Source organism: Odontesthes bonariensis, chromosome 4 (genome assembly GCF_027942865.1).
Source record: "Odontesthes bonariensis isolate fOdoBon6 chromosome 4, fOdoBon6.hap1, whole genome shotgun sequence".
In the NCBI taxonomy this organism is placed as follows: Eukaryota; Metazoa; Chordata; class Actinopteri; order Atheriniformes; family Atherinopsidae; genus Odontesthes; species Odontesthes bonariensis.
In genome coordinates, this window is record NC_134509.1 from 7716130 (window position 1) to 7737366 (window position 21237).

At 40.7% G+C, this 21237-nt stretch overlaps 2 protein-coding genes across 3 annotated transcripts; both read right to left on the minus strand.

Moving 5' to 3' along the window:
- Window positions 1–467: 467 nt before the first annotated feature.
- Window positions 468–5562, minus strand: LOC142378351 (uncharacterized). The gene is made up of 6 exons (XM_075462743.1): window positions 4233–5562; window positions 2496–2638; window positions 1488–1549; window positions 1272–1385; window positions 951–1049; window positions 468–856 (listed from the first exon to the last, which is right to left on the minus strand). The coding sequence occupies exons 1-6, from the start codon at window positions 4338–4340 to the stop codon at window positions 732–734; spliced, it is 651 nt and encodes a 216-aa protein (XP_075318858.1). The 5' UTR covers window positions 4341–5562; the 3' UTR covers window positions 468–731.
- A 95-nt stretch (window positions 5563–5657) lies between these two features.
- fip1l1b (FIP1 like 1b (S. cerevisiae)) lies at window positions 5658–14153 on the minus strand. Of its 2 annotated transcripts, none has more exons than XM_075462742.1 (15): window positions 13881–14153; window positions 13465–13519; window positions 12423–12492; window positions 12162–12274; window positions 11795–11859; window positions 11566–11673; window positions 11108–11238; window positions 10836–10954; window positions 10419–10518; window positions 10150–10306; window positions 9978–10059; window positions 8234–8289; window positions 7862–8051; window positions 7509–7655; window positions 5658–6324 (listed from the first exon to the last, which is right to left on the minus strand). In XM_075462742.1, exons 1-15 carry the CDS (start codon window positions 13957–13959, stop codon window positions 6183–6185), a joined length of 1614 nt encoding a protein of 537 aa, XP_075318857.1. In that variant the 5' UTR covers window positions 13960–14153; the 3' UTR covers window positions 5658–6182. The 2 variants fall into 2 exon arrangements, with proteins under 2 accessions (XP_075318857.1, XP_075318856.1); XM_075462741.1 differs by having other exon boundaries at window positions 5658–6327.
- Window positions 14154–21237: the final 7084 nt, after the last annotated feature.

Consider the following 21237-nt stretch of genomic DNA (forward strand, 5'->3'; position numbering starts at 1 on the left):
TGTGCCGAGAAGTGCACGCCTGCCGAGAAATGCATCCCCATTCGCAGGTCCCCTGCTTTAAAGAGAGTCTGGAATGGAATGATATAACTACATTAGAATTTGTTTACTCGATTAAATTAACAGATGGGAATTTCAACAAGTCCAAAATTGTCTCTAAAATTAAATTAAAATAGTCAAATTTCATAGTTCTAGGTTCATTTTTGGATTATTTTATCTGGGCTACACTGAGTAAAGACTGATATTCATAGAAAATGTCTCCAACCGGTTTTCTGGCTTACTGCAAAAGTGATAGTCACGGCCCTTAATTTGGAATATTTGTACAATATTATAATAATAGGTGTAAAAGATGCTCTAAACTGTACAATTGTGGGATTATCATAAGTGTACTGTACATGTATTATTCATCTACATGAAGAAAAAAGATAAACGAATGAAAAACCATTGTCAGCTCAATATCATCACTGTAACTTTATTGGAAAAATGTAATAATCCACACGCCTGAAACGGTTTACGTGTGCTCCCGCGAATGCGGATGCATTTCTCGGCATAACACCGGCAGGTGAACCCCTGGAAAGAGAGCTCAGGAGGAAGAGCCCATCAGAGGGGTTGACTTCCGGCTGCTACAACTAATTATCATGAAAATAATGCAGTTTCTCCGTGTTCATTTTATTACAACTTTTCCATACAAAACCTCCCAAAAGCATTTTGCACATGTCAAAACTAATCAAAAATCAGTTCACAAACATGTCGAAAAAGGAATCCAGAAGTCTCGCGAACCGATGTCCCATCTTGGCCTCGAATAAGGAGTTCAGGGCGCTGAGCCCCTCCAGCGGCGTGACGTCGTCCGGGCAGATTTCTGTGCACATACAAAGATAAGAAATATAACAACCAACTGTGAAGGCACCGCACTGTATGTGGACAGACATGAAGAAAAGCGTTCACATTCCCACCGTAGTCTGTGTCCATTATTATCGGTGGTGGCATCTGAAGACATTCTGCTTGTTTCTTTAACAAGGCCAATGCAGCAGGTGAAACGGTCCTGCTCCTGCCTAAAAATACAGAGTTTCAATCTCAATGTGAAACACAAACAAACAGACACTACTGCAGATTACTGAATTTAACCTATAGAGTAAAGCTGTTTGCCAGCAGGTGTTTGTGCTTAAAACCAACATTAAAGTGGAAAAGAGGCTCTGAATTCATACACAAAAGCTGCATCGATTCAAACATTGCCATCAGAAATGTCAATTTGCCTTCTACTGCGTGTTTCTTACTAAACATGAGAAGACATTTAAAAGAATCTCTCCCAGAGATAATGTCTTCATTGGCCACCAGACAGTCAGGGCACTCGTTTGACAGGTAGACCTCTTTGAGGTAGAAAGGTTCCTCTGCACGGGACACACAACACAACACAACACAACACAGCATGAATAACGGAAATGTTGGTGTCCATCATAAATGATCTCCCTGGTTGGCTCCTCCCGACTCACCAATTAACATTGTGCTGTTCTCAAAGATCACATCGTAGGCATAGCTGGAACATCTGCCATATCTGTGAGGATGAAGATAGCAGAGAATGATATCATCTCAGATTAGTTTGACATCTAAAGGAAGCACCTACGGGCCATCAAAATTTTTGACATGTGTATATCATCAACTGATCAAACATGAATTATATGTAAAAGGACTTTTTTTTTTTTTTAATTTATGATATCAAATGTATGTTTCCAATTCATTTGTTTCCTCTACACATGAGTTGCCCAAAATCTCCAGCTTTAAATGTACAGTGCATGGGCGTCGCACCCGTGGGGGATGAGGGTGTTTCGACACCCCCACTTTTACAGCAAGATGATTTCACCTTTTTGAATTTTCAATGAACAAATAAAGTGTTAACAAATCATAAAATGTGTTTTAAAGACTCTGTACCCTCTTTAGAATAATTCTATCCACATTTGAGCAGTCTAACTATTGTAGTTTCCATACAGGACCTAGTTTAGGGTGATCAAAATAAAATAAAAAAACAGTAAAATGGCCCTGTTCTGCATTTTTACAAATCAGAAAAAGGTTTCACAAATACCAAACAATGTTTTAATTAATCTACAGCCTCTTTAGAATAATTCCATCCAGATTTAACCCAGTGTAACTATTGTAGTTTCCATACAGGACCTAGTTTAGGGTGATCAAAATGCAAAAAAATACAGTGAAATTGCCCTTTATGCCCATCCATTTAATTTGCGAATCGGATGCCAACTTCAGCGTCGTGTCTCTGGGCTTGATGTGGCGCTCATGTGCCCCCCCTGGAACACCCCCACATTTAAAATCACTGCTCCACCCCTGGTACAGTGTATGTGCTGGAATGCACATTAGGAGGTAAACAATACACACTATTTTTGGGACGCATGTCAAAAGCTTCCAAATATGAAATCAAGCAGTTTCTGTGGGATGCTTCTGGACTGGAAATGCATACAAAAATAAGGCTGCGTGAGAGCCAATCTTACACTCTGTGAGTCTGGACGAGATTGTGGACGTTACTCCGGGAGGTTTCAGTCAAGTCCACCCAGGCGCTGGTCATAAGGTGGGCGAGGGAGCGGCTGCCCGGGATGTTAGAGCTCCCTCCGATGTAAAGCCACCTACCCAAAATCTGGAGCGCAAAGACACACCTCACAGTGAACCGTTTGTCAGTGTCTCTGAAATTCATGTTGATGTATAACGGAGCACTGACATACTGAGCTGAATATGCTTAATACAGTGCATAACAATGGTTTTGTACACATGGAGCTCCCATCACACTCATGGCGGGCTTCCGTCCTTCCTATCTGGACGTTATCATGATCAGTGTTGTATAGTAACGAAGTAAAAATACTTCACTACTGTACTTAAGTATATTTTGGAATACTTTGTACTTTCCTCGAGTTTAACATTTTTTGACAACTTTCACTTTTATTTCACTATATTTCCGAACTTAATTGCATACTTTTACTCCAACACATTTTCATTGTTCGGTTTAGTTACTCGTTACAAAAAAAAAGAGAGAGAGAAAATACGCAACAGTGTTTTGACCCCATGCATGTTATACCTGCCCAAAGACGTGGAAATTCTATCTTACAGAAACTTTTCTGTTTTCTCCTATTTTTTTCTTTAAATTTTGTTTATAATGATGGTAATAACAGTAGCAGCCTCTTTTGTTTCATATTTTTCTTAATGGTGTAACGTACGCCTCATTTTCAGCACTGACCTTACTTGAAGAAGAAAAACTTAAAGGTTCACAAAGTTTGTATTTTCTGTCTAAACCTGGTCTAAATTTTGCCTGCACTTGGTTGTGTGTAGATTTTAAGTGTATTTGACGTTCAAAGTTTACCAAAATATAAAAAATGTCATTCAAACTGCATTTGCCTTGTTTACTTTTTACTCATACTTTTCATTACATTACTTAAGTACATCTATTTTTACAGTAATTCTCATACTTAAGTACAAGACGTTTCGGATACTTTAAGACTTTAACTCAAGTAACATTTCAGTCAGTAACTTGGACTTTTACTAAAGTCAGATTCTGGAGGGGAACCTATACTTTTACTTGAGTGTGAGATTTCAGTACTTTATACAACACTGATCATGATGATGATGTTTTGCTTTAAAAAAATAAAAAGGTGGATGGAAACTGAAAAAAAAAAATTCAAACTGATTTCGTTAAGGTTTTTATGCAACTATTTGTTTTTATGCCAATAACATTTTGAACAAACATTTTAATGATGCCACACACTAAAGCTCTGCTTTACCCACTTTCTGTGTATATAAGGTAGTTTAATTCACAGGAAATTTTAATGCAAGAACCTTTGAGAAAATTTGCTCCAGAGGGGGAAAAAAGCAGGTCAGCTGAGAATGCAAAACAAAACAAAAAAAAGTGAAATCTTTCAACAGATAAACAATCAGTGAGAATTCTTAAAGTGTGTCAAAATCACAACATTTCTGAGAAGTGCCCCATGCTCTGCCTTAAAGTGGAGGAGCAGTAGGACAAACTGCTGAGGTGATTTATATGATCCAAAGAGATTATTTAAAAGAACCCGTGGTATTTAGTGTGTACATTGTATTTAACAGCAATGTGTTTGATCTCCTGATCTTACTTTGCTGAGATTGACTTTTTCTTTTCTGGGTCTTGTAGACTTTGTGTTCAGTCAACAACATCTTTTAAAAAAAAAAAAACCTGTTGATGCAAAGCTAAGCAGGCAATAACTTACTTCTTCGTTGCTGATGGTTATTGGTTTCAGCAGCGCGTCACAGTCGCTCGGAGGAGCGCAGTGTCCCAGCGAGAGAAGACTCAGCAGCACTACAGCAACACAACTCATTGTCTCGAAGGCTTTTTTTTTTTATTCTTCTCCCCAGAATATTCTTTTGCGACTGCCTGTTGGTCTGCACGCTCTGTTCACTGCGTCAGTGTTTCCTCTGGATGCATGTTCATGAGTCTGTGCTGATGTAACCAAAGCAAACAGCCCGGGGGGAGCGAGAGGGCAGACTTTGGCCAATGTTTTTAGGAGGGTTGATCCCTTCACGTGGAAGAGGGTGTCGTGTAGTATTTTCTGCCCAGGTTTTCCTTTTCCCCCTCACTGATAATCCTCTTTGATCTGTCAATCACATCCATACAAACCCAAAGCATAAACATACTCTATAATAGACACTTTAATGTTCAGTGATTTGCAGGTTTTCCCAGTTTCAGTATAACACAGTGAACAGTGTATTTTGTGGATTATCTGATTTGAATGGTTTACTTAGTAAAAAACTGGCAAAGCCTCAAAGCATGTCCCTCATTGGAAGTATTGTGAAAATAAAAGAACATCTGTAGCTCCTGTTTAATGTAGCTGCAATCAGCTGTTCGGTGTTTATTATTGTAAACAATTGTGACTCCTACAGACAAGGAGGCCAGAAGTATTATTAAAAACCATGCTGAGCAAAACGTCCTTATATCTTAGTCACGGTGCTGATGTGGAGATTCCATTTGGTTCAAAACCTTTTATCAAATGTTATGAACGTAAAACTAAAGGATTAGATTAGAGTGCAATGTGAATAATAAAAGTACACAATTACAACTTCTCAATTTTGTTAAAGGCTGGTGCGTTTTCAACCTCGGGTACATTGCAGAGGAAGAAAAAACTCGAGCTTTCACATCTGAAAAAGCAAGTTGGTTTCAAAAAGGAAAAGGAAAAAAAAATATCATAGAAGCAGTATTTTTATTTTTGCACAAACACAGAGTGGAGAAGCTGAGAAGCCCTCAGCTGGAGTAAAGACTTTAGAAGCATTGAGGTACTGAAGTCAAACCCTTCCAGCAAAATATTTCGATGTGCGCCGTTCCATAATCGGAGCTCATCTGAACTCTGTACTCGTCTGCTGATCACCACAGCTGTGCTCTGCGGATTGAAGCCTTCAAAATACGAGCGGAGCTGGAATAGCACGTAAGAGATGCAATGAAGGAAATGCACTCTCATGTAGTAAGAATGTCTCTTTTTTTTCCATCTAAAGACACACTTGGCCTGGAATAATCAATTCCACAATGAAAAAAAAAGAAAAAAGAAAACAGTTCCAATTAAATCTAAAGCACTAAGTTTAATTTGAATGTGTAGACCACATTTCTCCTAAAAAGTATTAACCACCTCTGATAAACAAATCCGTGTGATATTAAACTATTTATTCCAAAAAAATAAAGTCACAAAAAGACATCGTATGAAATTTCACTTTTTCTTCTTCTTTTTTAATCAAACTTAACCGACAGCTTTTCTATAAATGTCTTCATACGGAACAAGAACGAAAGGACATCAAACAAACAATAAAGACAATAAGAAAAGAAGAGCGCAGTGGGCTGATCATCCCGACTATTCAGTGAAATCTGAGCGGGACCTAATTATCACTGATGGAAGGGTTGGGAGATGCTGGATGCGGCTGGAGACAGACTGCAGCTCAGCCTGATGTGAACTACTGATGGAAACAGGGATGAGCACAAACACCCCTCCATCAACTCTGAGGTGATGGTGAGGATGAGTGACAGGGAGGGAATGCAGATCAATGAGAGGAGGGTGACATGATGAGTCGACGACTCTGACGTTCCGGTTTTGTTGGTCTGCTGCTCATTTCTTCCCCTCCCCCCGATCAGTATGAAGACAAATGAAGAGGAGAGAGACCGTCAGGAGTGGCCGCCACTACTCCATGGCCTCCTGGTTCTCCTGGTCTGCACCGATATCCTCACTGGCCTCTTTGCCCTCTTTGCTCCTCTTGCTCTTTTTGTGTTTGTGCCTCCGGTGGCTGTCACCCTCCTCACTGTCGTGCCTCCTCCGGCTGCTGCTGCTGAGGGAAAAAGAGGAGGGTGTGAAAACGGCCGAGGGGGCGAGGAGAGCCGAGACCCAAAAATCAGCAGGAGAGAAAAGGGCAGATGTGGGGAGAAGATAGAAGGAGAGCAACCAGAAAGAAATAAGGATAGATGGGAAGATCAATAGGAAAAAGGGAGAAAATAGAAGGAACAGAAGGGCAAAGAATGACAATAAGGTGGCAGGAAGGGTATTTGGAAATAGAGAAGTGAGGAAGGAAGGAGAAGACAAAGGGTGATAGAAAGAAAAATACATCATGCAAAGTCATGACTCTAGGCCCTTTATACTTTATACAGAAAGCAGCTGCTGTCACTCGCTCTCTCCGTTCCATTTCAAAGCCACAGCGGCAGACTGACGACGCAACGCTCTTTTCCACCAGCAGAAAGCGGGTCACTGCTCAGAGATGAGCGAACCAACCCAGCCACCATCAGGGGCTTGTTGAAAACAGTGTACGGCTGAAGAAATCCGTGTGACTTTTTCCCAGGATGTCGCACTCAAACACTCAAAGGACAGCTGGATGTCTCATGGGGAAAATAAATGAATCAATGTGCATCATCCATGTAAAAGAGACAGAACTGGCCCCCGGTTTACAGTTTTAAGCTTATTGCTCCTTCAAACTCACTGATCATAACTGTCCTTACTATTATTGGCTCACTAGATGATGCATTTTCAAACAAAACTGAAAACCAATGATCTGTGATAATGGACTTTGTTATAGGTCCAACTACGTATATATGGTGGTTTATTTGTGCTACGTCACACAAACTCCTCCTGTGGTCGTGGAATCTACTCTTCCTTTTATATCGCGCCACAGAAAAGTCGGAGCCTGATATATCGGAGTTAATTAGCCCGACTTTAATTCAAAACGTTCTTTGTTGTGATGACTGTGCATGCGCACATTCAATCCTATGATGTAGAAGCTTTTTTTTTTTGTTATTACAGCTCTGAGAACCATCCGATGTGTGAAAGAAACAGCTGTGGTTTCAACCCAGTAAGGATCAATAAAGAGTCCTCTACACAGTGGCAGTGACATTTGTGAACAGGCCCATAAATGCAGCGAGTAAACAACACGGTCCTGCAAACACTTCTTTTTACAGTACGAGAGGATGGTTTTAATTTAGAAGAAAAGAAATAGAAACCACAGAGTGTGTGTTTGTGTACCTGCGAGAGGACTTGTGGCGTCCCTCCTCTTTCTCCCTGTGCCGCCTCTCTCTGTGCCTTTCCTCTTTCTCTCGGCTCGACCGGTCACGATGGCGCTCTGCGTAACTTCGCTCCGGGTACTCGCGGTAACGATACCGCTCATCATCGCTACGGAAACAGACCGGACAAGCGCTTTCGCTTCAATGCGTTGTATTGGCATGCAGAGCACAACACAAACAGAACTGTAACTGCATAACACATTCAGTGTGTTCGCTTTCACACTTCACAACTGCAGTTCTGAAATGTTCTGCAGATGTTCCAGCAGGGGAACATCTGCAGTATAAACCACATATCTTTGGGTTTGGGCCTCTGACCTGGTGTAGCTCATAGCTGAAGGGCTGTGCTCTCTCTCTCGCTCCCGCTCATGTGTCCTCTCTCTGGGTCTTTCTCTGTCTTTCTCTCTTTTGTCCTCTCGGCGGGGATAGTAGTCCCAGGATTTGGTGTTGTCCATCATCGGGGGCCAAGGAGGAGGCACACCTCCAGCCATGGGTGGAGGGTAAGCACCTGGAAATATACAGAAGAGGGAAGTGAATAGAAAGGAATGTACGTCTGCCTTTTTAATTTTGCTTTAAGCACTTCTCATATCATGAAACCCTTTATTGCTCCATCTCTCCTTATATTTAGCCGTAGCGTTTGTGGTGTAACTGGTGCTAGAAAAGAAGGCCGCGCTGCCGAGCTTTCTCTACCTTGAGGAAATGGATACGGAGGGACAGAGCGGCCATCATAACCTCCAGAGTGGCCACTGTGGAAACAGGGGAAGGACACTGCGTTAGACATGCGACATCCTGTTTACTGCTTAACAAACGCTTTACTGTGACACTACAGTGTTAAATCATGTAGAAAGTATTGAACAAAAATCCATAATACCAAGAACTTTCTTTTAAGATTAGAATTACAGTTAACTCAGCAATTTGCTCCTGCTCTGGATAAGAATAAAACAAAAGCACGAGGACGTGTGTCCTCTTACACGTGAACTCTGGGGTTCCAAAGTAAACAGCTCTTATATTATGTAACGCTGAAGAGTGAATTAAACTTTAAACCCCAGCCAGGGGCCAGAACCAAATGATTTCTAGCGAAAAAGGAAAAATTCGGCAACAGAATCCAAATCTTGATTGATCCTCTTTTTTTAATCTCCAAAGTTATAACAAATAATATTTTCATACATCTAAAGAAAAACAAACCCAGACGAGAGCATACAGATTGACAGACAGCGTATAAATCAATAAATACATTTTAGGAAAACAGCACTACTGATAAGAATAATATGAAAGCGACATGATGGGAAGTTGGAGGGTTGAGCCGCTGAAGTGAGGAGGCCAGACGCTGCCCCCGTGTGCGACTCTGACACTGCACTGAGCAAACAAAGGCCCCCACATGCTCTCAAATCTATCCCGAGTGTTGCAAACACAGCTTCTCCATCTGCATTACAGATAGCGCCTCAGCGAGCCAGAAAACAAAGCAGGATGGAGTGGGAGACTTCCAGATCAAAAGTACGAGTTTCTTTGCCACCACTATCCAAAGTGCACAAAAGCCTGGACACAAAGTCTCTGAAGAGCGCGTAAAAATGACCGGGTTAGGAAGCGATATATCAAGAAAAATATGTTCAAATGTTCCTGTGCCTCCTGCCAGTGTTCGACATTTAGCTGCGAAAAGATGGAGGACTCAAACTACCATAATCTGAAATAAATACAAACGTAAAGGTACGTTGAGAAATACGACTGAAATGAGGTTTAAAAGAAGATGTGTGTGATAATAAATGCAGACAGCGTGGAATAAGCTAATTGTTTTAATTGCTTTAACCTTGCATTTGTCTTTTAATCTTCAGTGTCATTTATTCAGCTGGCTGCTTCTGATTCAGCTCATCCCTCTGTCATTCTTCACATTTTCTTGCTCCATTTATTCCTTTACACTCAACTCCTTTACTTCTATATTCAAGCATTTTGGATTCATTTTACATATATACATATCTTAATTTGGCTCATCACTTCTTTAAAAATCTACAGGATTAGTTTTATGTGTGTTATTTCTTCTTCATCGTTTCTCCTGCAGGAGGGAGATAGAAAAATAAAAAAATAAAAATCTAAAAAAAAAAAAAAAACCCTACAATGATCTTATTAAAAAATGTATCCTAAAATGATCCATAAATAAAGGATTAATCCCTTTATGTCACATTCAATATAGCCATCATTGCATTCACCGATTTTCTACTTTATTTTAGTAGCGATTATTATCGTAGCAACTTATTTAAAGAGCTTTTGATGTATTTTCTATTTATTTCTAATGACAGCAGTTATTCCGACGTGGGAAAAGTGAGCGTTTCTGAGGCGTTTTCAACAGTTTCAAAGTCGTAACACATCAACGATACTTTTTGGTTTGGTTTTGTGTGTTTTATGTAACGTGCGGTGGCGTGTGTGTTCATATGCATATTACCTGTCCATAGTAGGGATTATAGAAGGAGGAGGACCACTTGTCGGAGGAGGGAAACCAGGAGGAGGCACAGTGATGGGTAACCCTGTGAGGTAGAATAAAAGGGAGAGTAAACACACAGAAGAAGAATACAAAGTAAAACCGTTAAAGTTACCAGAGAAGGAACTCCACTCACTGGGTGGGGGTATGAGTGGAGGTGCAGTGCTGACGCTTGGAGGAGGAGGGAGAAACGGAGGTGGGGGTATGTTTGGAGGAATTGGTCCAGGAGGGAAGAAAGTGGGGATCTTAGCTGGAGCTGGTTCAGCATCTGAAGTCGTGTGCTCAGAAATCACCTGCACAACAGACAGAGAGGACACAGTGACCACGGCGGTTTTTTTGTTGTTGTTTTTTAAACAAAAATAAAAAAAAAAAACAGTCACTGACTGTTCCTGTTGCCTCTCGTACCTGGATATTGTTGCCATCTAGATTGTGTCTGCGTCGCCCTTCAACCCTGCTGATCGTGGCCGTCTGTCCACCAATCACATCTATGGTACCACTCACCTTCCTAGAAAAAGAAATAGTGAAAACAAAAATCATGATCCCACCGACTAATTTGTCACCTCTGAGTATCTGTTTTTAAAAAAATAAAAAATAAAAGGACCATCAGCCGGATAAATCACATCCAAGTTTTACCAAAGACCCGTTACATCAAGCTTTCAGAGCCAAGAGATGAAAGCAAAATCCCCAGAAAACCGTGACAAGGCAACATAAAAGGACTACATGATGCATAAGCTGGTTTCAGAGAAAATTTGTCAATAACACTTTTTTCCCCTCACCTGAGATAACCGATAAGTGATAACAAAATAAAAAAAGGAATGTTACCTGACAACCTGATTGTTGACAACAGACTTGTACAGGCTGACCGGAGATGTGAAGTCTGCCTTGGTGTGGATAGGTAAACTGCAGAGATCCTTATCATTCCCCGTCCTTCCCTGCTGAACCTAAGGGGGAAAAGAAAAACGTGGGCGTTGTCAGATTCGGTAGCAAGGGTTAATCTTTCAAGAATGAAGGTTTAATGGGCGTGTTTAAGAAGAAGGTGAAAAGTAGGATGAGCTGAGGGAAAGTCAGAAACGCTGGGAGAAGTTGCATCTTACGCTGATCTTGCTCGTCACTGAACCCACTGTGGAGACCTCCAGTCCCATTCGCAGTCTCTTCTGTTTCTCACAATAAGCCTTCCAGGTGTCTTCATTGAAACCGTAGTTGAAGTAGTCAGACAGATCCGCTCCTGCAAACACAAACACCTTCTGTGAAACACTCAATAAGGAGCCAAACATACGTTTACAGGCTTCTACTCAGTGTAATGTTCAGCTATAAAGAGGATCTATAATATTCACGAAGCTCTGTGTAAAAGCAGTGATGTAAACTATAATTGCTGTGATTGTGGGGCTTTGTATTTTTGATCAGGGTTTGACATAACCCCAATGGTCGGGGTCAATAACGAAAAGAAAAAAAATTAAAAAAAGCACGTCCTGCGAACAGTCACAGCTGCGGTGCCTGAAATAACTCCAATCATTTGTTCGTTTCATTTTATTTAAGCACCACAAACACACACCTGGCTTCCTCCAGGGTTTCTCTTCAAAGGACTCCATGTCCACCTCCAGCACTGGAACCCCATTAATGTTTCCAGGTGCATCAAGATCCACTCCTTTCAGCTTTGCAGCTATTGAAACAAACAAAACATGTTCGTGAATACTTTGACAAAAAAGGAAAAAGGCTGAATTGGTTTATTTCCAGTCAGACTGCCAGGTATGACAGCAGTTTTAAATAACAGGGAGTGCTACCTTGTCCATACGGTCTGGAGCCTGTTGTTTTTATGTTGAGGTTGACAGGTGGAGCTCCATAAGCCCTGTGGAAAGAAAGTCACCAATGCTGTTCACTTATTTTTGTAAGTTCACTGAAAGGTTTCAGCACCCTCAGTTTCCAAAGACTAAAGTCTTCATGGACCCATATATAGTGATGTTTGAGGGCGAGTCTGGTGGTTTAATAAAGCTGTGAGATTGTTTCTTTCACATCATTTAAGTGATGTGACATGTCAGGAAAAAACACACACTCACACACCAGCAACATGTTGCAGACACCTTCGTAAATCAACGCATCAAATAACTCATCAGATCATGAGTAAACCTCCACAGTTTGACTGAAACCTACGTGTACTGTGGGGCTCCAGTTTTAATGTCGCCAATGGTGACACGAACATCGTCGTCATCGTCGTCGCTGTCGCTGTCACTGTCACCATCCTCACCGGCAGCTTCACCGGTGGCCTAAAAGTAGAGAAATTAGTTTTTTTTTAAAAGGATGCACGAAACCACCAATGTTCAGAAGGACAGAAATCAACAGGGACAAGGAGGTAGATGGGAAAATAAAAACAAGGGCGAACAAAGCATATAGTGTTATATAAGGACAACCAACCTCGGAGGCCACTCCATTTCCTGTAGCGTGTGCAGCAGCAGCATCATCTGCTGAAGTATCAGTGAGCGCACTGCAGACCAAACACAATGTTAGACATACGGCAACACATTTTTCTAATTCCTAATTCACAGATAAGAATAAATGTTCTACACGTCCACCAAGAGAAGGGAAATAGTGGTTTAAGTGGGGAGTGCATGAAGACTAAACTTATCCTCTGAGGATGTATTTCTATAGGAAACATTTGAGCATACCACAGTCATTTATTCCCAACACAAAAGCATTTCCCCCACTTTTCCTAAGCAATGCAAATGAAAAGCAAAAAAAAAAAAAAGTTCAAAGCGCGGGCACCTGATGAGGCCTGACAGGAGGTAGTTTTACAAGCTAAACTTCATTTTTCTCTAGCTTTAGCCATCCTCTGTATAATTTTGAGGAGCTTTTCTTCTACATCCTCTGGCTCCTATAAGATGTGCATGGGATTGAAATGCTTTTTTCTAAAAAGGATTCAGGTAAACAGTCAGCTCCTGACTTTTCCCTTTGAAGAAATCCCATAATTGGCCCCAAAATCTTTATTTGTAGGCATCTTTTCTGTAATGTTGTCAGAAACAATAAGTCTGAGCTATCTGCCTAGCCATATCTTCCCAAATCTGAGGGAAAATAAGACGAAGGTGGGAAATTAACCGATATTTCCTTTAAGAATGCCTTTATAAACTTTAATGTACTTTCTACTATTGTAAACTATGTTTCCAATTTCTAGATTTGTTGAAGGACTGTTTTGTAAATCGTATTACCTTTAACTAAATGGGCAACATTAACTGACAGTGTGGTTTGAGACTCCAACTTTGAGTAAATATTCCTGGAATTTCGATGCCAAAGTGGAATCGCTGATGCTGTATTTCGTTACCTGGGATGTGTATCAAAACGACCAGTTCTTAATCATATCACATCTAATGTTTGAGAACAGGTGTATTTTTACGTTATACGCTTTTTTAAGTAATTCTCGGTGTATAACAAAGTCATTTGTGGCGGTTAGAGTGTATGTTACCCGACAGCAGCGTTCAGTTTGGCTTCTTCGTCCTCCTCTTTACTTTCAGACTCATCTGAAACAGAAAAAGACGCAACTGTTATCCCAGCTTTTTTCATTCAAATAAGTTACTAGCTCTGAATATTTAACCAATGTTCACATCTAACTGCATAGATTCTGAGTGCCAAAGAAAGAATATTCAATTACAATTACCGACAAAGGCCATTTTAAAGCTTTGTTTGAAATCATACTGTTGCTAAAGGCCGTCAATAGTAAACGGGCGCTGTTAGCTTAGCTTCCCAGCTAACGCCTCAATCTTTTAATCCCAAACACTGATGCTTGTTGGTTAGCGCGTCAATAGCAAAGCAGCTGACACGTATGTTCACGCCTGTGTCGACAAGAAGTTGTGTTTGTGGTGAGTATGTGGTTGTATTTACCTCCATACAGCCATTCCTCCTCCTCATCTCCAGCGCTGGCATCAGTGGTGGTCGTTTTGTCCGCTTCCTCCGCTGACATGTTTAGCTAACACGGAGACCCAAAACCACCAGCGGCTTCAATAGCAACAACAACAAGCTTCAACAGAACGTAGAAATGCAAAAATACGCGCACACTCTCTCCCTGTAGCAGGGGAATGTAATTTTGTACATAAATTATGACTTCATAGATTCATATTCAACCCCTGCGAGGCGGTGTGAACCCGGAAGAAAAGGCAGCTGGCGTCCCGCTAAGGTCACAGTGTAGTGGCAGAAAAACAGCGCCCCCAGCTGGACAAGATGAACCAGTGTGTCATCTGAAATACTGGATGTTGGTCGTATGGCAACTGACAACCAACTGCATTTTGGAAAACCTTTGAAAGTTAGTTTTTGTTAAATTTCTTTTCACTATATTTTGTGCATCTTATGAAAGTAAATGGAAATACATCATGGCTTCTTTTTTTCTGTGTGCCATCCACACAAAAGGATTTCTGGTCTGCGTGTAACCTAATTTCTTTTGTTTTCTCTTTTCCATACATCATTTAGCCCTAGTTTTGTGTTTGTAAATGCAGAAGGACTCAACTCATGTTTCTGTTTATGTCCTTTCTTTTAGAAAAAGGAAGTACAAGAGGGATATGCTGTGTTGTTTACTCATCTCAGCCAATTTGGATTTCATCCAATAGCAATCTATCAAAATGTACACAGACAGTCACACTGCCCTGGAAGCTCGGAGTGAAGTGACTGCCAACATTTGTTGCTAGTCAAAATACCACAAATAGGCAAAAGACATTGACAACAGGAAACAAAATAACCCAGAGCAGCATGAAAACAAACTTAAAGATTTATGAAATAACTAAAAACAGACTGGAAATTGACACAAGCATCATTATTAGACTTCTTCAGCTTTGGTGTCTTGCCTCTATAAGCACGTGGCGGACTTTTATTAGTCCCCAGGGGCCTGTTGGCTCATACGCATCCGTCTGCTTTCTTCCCCTCATAATATAGTTATTTTAGATGGCATTTCCTTGGCTTCTAGTTCTACAGTGAGGAACCTTGGAGTTATTTTTTACCAGGATCTGTCCTTTGACTCATAGACAAAACAGGTTTCTAGGACTGCCTTCTTTCACCTTCGTAATATTGCTAAAATCAGGAACATCGTGTTTCAGAGTGATGCAGAAAAACTAGTTCTTGCATTTGTTACGTCATAATTGGACTACTGTAAGTCTTTATTATTGGGTTGTCCCCAAAATTCTCTGAAAAGCCTCCAGTTGATCCAAAATGCTGCAGCCAGAGTTCTGATGAGAACTAACAGGAGAGATCATATTTCTCCAGTTTTAGCTTCTCTTCATTGGCTCCCTGTTAAATCCATAATTGAATTTAAAATTCTGCTCCTCACATATGCCCCTGATGACCAAGCTCAGCCATATCTTAAAGATCTCGTAGTGCAATATTTTACCAACAGAGCACTTTGCTCTCAGCCTGCAGGTTTACTTGTGGTTCCTAGAGTTTCTAAAAGTAGAATGGGAGGCAGAGCCTTCAGTTATCAGGCCCCTTGTCTGTGGAACCAGCTGTCAGTTTGGGTTCCGGAAACAGACCTCTACCTTTAAGATTAGGCTTAAAACTTTCCTTTTTGATGAAAATAGTTAATGATGGCTCAGGTGACCCTGAGAACTGGGTCCCAGTTATGCTGCTATAGTCCTAGGCTTCTGGAAGACCTCCCATGATGCACCTCTCCTCCCTCTGCTCTCTTCCACTCTCCATGTACATATGACATAATTGTTGTCATTGATTTTTGTTTCTTTTTTTCAGCAGCAGGTATCCCTGGCCGGGTTTCATGGTGCTTATTGGCCCGTCTTTCCTGTCCTCTCCGACCCTTCCTGAGTCTGGTTCTGCCAGAGGTTTGTTCCTCTTAAAAGGGAGGGTTTTTTTACAGTCAGCTAGTGCTCGCTCAGGACAGTAAATTTGATCGAAGAGAAGTTTTTTGGTGCAATCTGTTGGTTTCCTTTTGCATGTCAGTTTTTTTTTATTGGATTTATATGAATTGGACTCATTTGGAACTGAATGGATTGGAATTGATTATGATTGTATTACAATCAATTGGATTGTTGTTACATTTGTTGTGATTTGATGCTATATAGATAAAACTGAATTGAATTGCTTCTCATGTAGAGGTGGGAGAATTGATGCCTAATGCATCAATACTACAATTGCTATGAAGGCTTGCCTAGAGATTAGAGTCAGTATGACTGACACCAAACAAACTGATTAATTACATCCAGGGCACATGCATACGTAATGAAAATCTATAAAACCAACTTACATTTAACCATGAATCTTACAAAGCAATAGTCAAGCAAATGCTATATATTTGGTAAACTATCCAGTGGTAACTAAACATATTAAGAGGCACCCTTGCAATAATGCATAAACCTCATGCATAAAATATTTTTCACCCTCACATGATCGTTTGTATATTAGCTTCTTCTAACAAAAAAACAAATACATTTTGGTATTGATATTAATGATCCAGGCTTTTGGATTATTTTTTTTGTAGTAGGTTCACTCATTTATCCTTTCCACAGGGATTAGCAGCAAGCCAGGGAAAGCTGGAGGAGTTTTTTACTGTGTTCTTGTGTAAACAACTTTTTTCTCACAACAGACACTTTAGCACAGCAGGAGAAGATCAGCTATAACTGATAATGTGACAACCAACTGTGTTCCATTTAAGTGAAGAATTCCAGGGTCCTGCGGGCTCACTGTCAAAGCTTACTTTGTAGAAATTAGTTTCACGCATGCTTTTTTCCTGCTGGGACGAATCTAAATGCTTGCTGTGAGAATATCTAGAGAGCTAAGGCTGAGCCAGAAGGCAGCACAGTCAGTAGCAAGAGGCACATTTTGTTCCCGATGTGTAAAAGGCCCCTGCCACTTGTTCAGTTTAACGTCCTTAGCTTCCTTTTTTTTCGTTTTTAGCACATATCTCTACTTACTTGTTTGGAATACATGTACTTCTGAAAGAATCCTTTGGCTCTTCAACAATGAATATAAATAGTCGTCACCTCAGCGTATCTGACCAGTGATCCAAAGGCAGACAATCTCCAGAATGTGGACATGCCGACATGTACCTTGATCACTACAGAGGGACATTACAAAATGAGGATAGTCGAAATGTTTCCACATCACCCTTTCCACAAGATTTTAGTACCCATTCAGCCAAGAGTTATCCCGGATGTTGGATGGCCATATTAATTCTGACAGGCCCAAACACCCGCAATGGCTTGCTTGATTGATGGCAAACGTGTCAATATGCTAAATTGCTTTGCTAGCTGGATCAAGTTTTGTTGTTGGCAGCCAGGCCAGCGGCTCTGCGAGGCTTTAATTGAGCACAATGACAGCCTTTATTTTAATTTAAATTTAGAGTCAATTTTTTTTTTAAATTTCACATCAGGGTCATGTGAAAAAGTAGTACACCCTCTTTATGTCCTAATGTTTTAAACATCATGGGCATTCTAAAAACAATCCTCTGATCCTTATCAGGTTTAAAAATGAGGTAAAAATACTTTCTCAGATGAACAACAGCACGTGACATGTTACCATCATCTATCTAAGAAAAACTCAGCCAAAATGCAAACGCAATGTGTGAAAAACTAAATGCACCAGTGATTGTTCCAAAAAAAAAAGAGAAATAAGATTCATATTCAATCTATAGAGTTGAGGCATTTTAAAGAGCAAGACTCCACTCACCTAAAGATTTGTTCTTGTTTGTTTCCAGTTTTCATAGAATCATGTGGCCAATAATTCACGTGACTGTGTGGTTCCCGTTCAAAACAGGTTTAGAATAGGTTGATATGTTTTGATGACTGAAAAAAAAAATCTCTGCTCAAATGATGGAGTGCAGTCTTACGTTTGATGCATGCCAAACTACCCACTTGGCAGGCATTGTGACGTTGTTTACAGGAAGATGTAAACAGGAAACGGAATTAAATCATTGAGTACAAACTAACGAACCAATTCAGGCAGTTCAGAACTGTCTTCTTTTGCAAAAAGTAGCTCCCTTTGGTGTGAAATCTGGGCTTTGTAGACCTTTATAGACCTCTCTGCAGATCTTTTGGCACAAGCAGCCCGAAAACGCTCAAATAAAGGCAAAAAATGTAAAAGCACAACATTCTTCAAACACTCTTTAAACTTGTAATTGTTGGCCTGATTTGTTGGCCTTTGATTAAACACTGATACTGATAGGATTATACAACTGTGCAATATTACAGACATGATAAATTAAATATGCAAGATAGTTAAAAACCATTTCCTAAATGTGTCTTTTTCAAAAAGGCAACAGCACTTTGAGGTTTTGGTTACAAATCCAGACTTTACAAGCTGTGAGGGAAGCTTCTCCGCTGACCTCAGAGCGTACCTTGCCATGTATCGGCTAAGTCAGTCTTGGAGCTTGAAGCCAGTCTCTTTAATACCTTTCAAGGGATTCTCAGTTACTTTTGAGAAATTCTGAGAAAACAAACTTTTCACACATAATCTTTTCCAGCATTTCTTGTACACACAGTTTAACACACCAAATCCTACCTTTAAAACATTGTCATGTCAAACCAATGCTTTGTTTTTGAAGCACCTTTTCATCCCCTGCCTAAAGCGTTTTCTTTAAATATGACGACAAAACATGTGCTGTAATCTTTAATGCTCTTAGTTTTAACTGATGATTTTCTATATTGCTCTTGTGCCCTGGGAGCCACATTACAACCATTTTATGGCATTGAGCTGAAGCTCTGGGCTCATCCTCAGTAAACCGACTCACAATTGCTGTTGTGTTTCCACAAGAAGTTGCCTGTAAATGCAAAGAGCACCGTTAATGCATTTACGGCCCTTGACCAGTTAAGTGAGGCCTCTTTAGCTTTTCAGTAAATGACAAGGAAATGTGTGGGTTTTCTCACCCCTGCTCTTCGCCCAGAGGCACGATCAACATTCACACATACTCCGATCTGTGTGGCGCTGAGATGAAAATCACAAGCAAGCATGCGCAGCACATACTGAGAGATAGAAGAGAAGGTGGTAATATTATAGTTATGAGTACATTGATTTTTCTCTTCACAGGGGGGTTCATATCATGAGCATCTACCGTATCACATCATACGTGTGAGATTTGTGTGTCTCTTTTGTGAGTTCACAGCACACACACACACAGTTAAACACACACACATGCGCTCACAGGGACGTCAGACAGGGAGGCTAATGGTCTCACAGTTAAACTGATCATGGAAATTGCATTTATTTTATTCACTCTGTCTCCCTCAAACTCATCTCTCTTCCAGCCTCTGTTAAATCCTCTCTGTTTTTCCATCACTTTTGCCCCCATTTGAAGCCCCTCTCTTTCATCTCTCCCTTTGTTACCCCTTCTTTCTGTCTTCCCTGCAATGCACTTGAGACATTTAAAATCAGATTAGATTTTCTGGCATGACCAAATTAAAGCTGCAGCTCTGCATCTTATTCCGCTTCATAGTATCAGACCGCTACACTCCAGGTGACTCTGGATGGGATTATCTGTTGCTACATTTGACTGATGTGTGGTCACTTAGTGTAAATAATCATTTTGGTATATTGCCATTGTGTTCCACGCAGTGTATAGCAACTCTGTGCGTGGTCTTCATGTGCAGGAGTACCCATGTATGTTTGGGGAGGTCCTCTTGAGCTGCAGTATTTGCTGACAGTTTTTAGCAGTGCTATGTGACTAATCTACACTGCACTTAAGTAAAGTTGTTGGACATTCAAGAGATTCTGTGACACTGCGGTGGCTTAAGAAACCTTGTCTGCCACCTGTTGCTTCATTAGGCGACTGCAGTGTTGGAGCTCCTTTGTGCAGCTGACCTCCTTGGTCTGTAGCTGCTGCACCACGTGTTTTAATTCTAGCACACATGAACACAAAATTTCTAGAAAATGCACTGCAGCCTTTCTTGGCAGCTGCTCTTCAGAGTCATACACTTCACAGCAGGAGATTCTCCACGACAGCTGAGCCCATCTCAATAAATACTCTGGAGTACTATCTGGGTAGAACGCACACGAGGGAGGAAATGATGCAAAAAAAAACAGCACACCGTGGATACTGCTGTGTTTCCCATCCCTTAGAGAGCATCAAAAACAGGAGATGAAGTCTTCCACCTGTTTTGTGTTGATATCAATATCTCATATAGTTCAGAGTATTCACAGTATCAGTGGGCAAGTGGAAAACAAAGCCTGTAACTACGGCAACATGAAGGGATGGCATTACACTGTATCCTGCTGGCTGTGTTAGACAACAATATCTAATAAGCATGACTTTCTGAGGTAATTAGACTAGTTTCCTGCACAGCGGGACTGAGACAAAGCTGCCAACTATGGTAAACTCCATCAGTCCGGTCTCTCTTTGCTCTCAAGTTGTTGCTGTCAGTGTCAGAGCCTCCATGTGAGTCGTTAGGGTCAGTAATCGTGCGTTTCTGTAAAGAAAACATGAGCTGTGCCCACAGAGCGCAGCACTCTCATTGTAAATCAACCTGTGTACCCAGGTATTGTCCTCCCATCAATGCTGAGCAGAGCTGAAGAATGAAACACTTTCCTTTTCTGCTCAAAAGCCTGATGTTTGTGGGTGTTGTGTGCGTAAAACCAATGTAAAAAAAAAAAAAAACTCCAGATGACTTCGTCTCATAGAACCCTTTATATGCTAATTTACAGCTCCATAGTTTGTTTTTAGCAACCACTACAATGAGTTTACATCCTGTAATGTTCAAAAATTATTTCTTCATATTGTACATTTTTGCCTCATGACTGAAATGCTCTGTTTTATGTCCTTTCTCTTTAACCCCCCCTCCCTCCTGTAAGTCCCATCCAGCTCTGGTTTGGTTGTCTGATTGGTGAAATATGGTAACTATAATAAGCCACTTGCTATGGATTATGCGTTGTGTTTCTTGATGATGTTGATAAGTAAAAAATGAAAAGTCCAGACTGTCAGCATGGCACTTCTGGAGCAGCATGCTCAGTGGGACAGAATAACTCCCTCAGGTTTGGACTTTGGGATGCTGTACAACACACGGAAGATGAGGGAAAAACCCAAAAGACTAATTTTGGGGCAACCCTTTTGAGGGGAATGGGGGTTATATTCCCCTGCACCCCCACTACCCTTGAAGTGGGTCCCATTAATACAAAGAATTATTCATAACCAAGATAAGGTGTTTACATGCCACAGTATCCTGACTTCTATTGAAGTATAGTAGGCAACATTTCCAGGTTTCTCAAAACAAGGATCAGACCATTTTTAAGTTAATAGGACATCGAGAACACACACTCT

Bases quoted from the DNA above. Each gene is read 5' to 3' on its own strand.
- LOC142378351 (XM_075462743.1), bottom strand. From the start codon at position 4,340: ATGAGTTGTGTTGCTGTAGTGCTGCTGAGTCTTCTCTCGCTGGGACAC. The intron at 2,639-4,232 runs GTAAGTTATTGC...TTTGCGCTCCAG, and splicing joins TAACCATCAGCAACGAAGAA to ATTTTGGGTAGGTGGCTTTA. The intron at 1,386-1,487 runs GTGAGTCGGGAG...TGTCCCGTGCAG, and splicing joins GAACAGCACAATGTTAATTG to AGGAACCTTTCTACCTCAAA.
- fip1l1b (XM_075462741.1), bottom strand. From the start codon at position 13,959: ATGTCAGCGGAGGAAGCGGACAAAACGACCACCACTGATGCCAGCGCT. The intron at 13,520-13,880 runs GTAAATACAACC...TTTCTGTTTCAG, and splicing joins GGAGGAATGGCTGTATGGAG to ATGAGTCTGAAAGTAAAGAG. The intron at 6,328-7,508 runs GTACACAAACAC...TTTTTCCCTCAG, and splicing joins CGCCACAAGTCCTCTCGCAG to CAGCAGCAGCCGGAGGAGGC.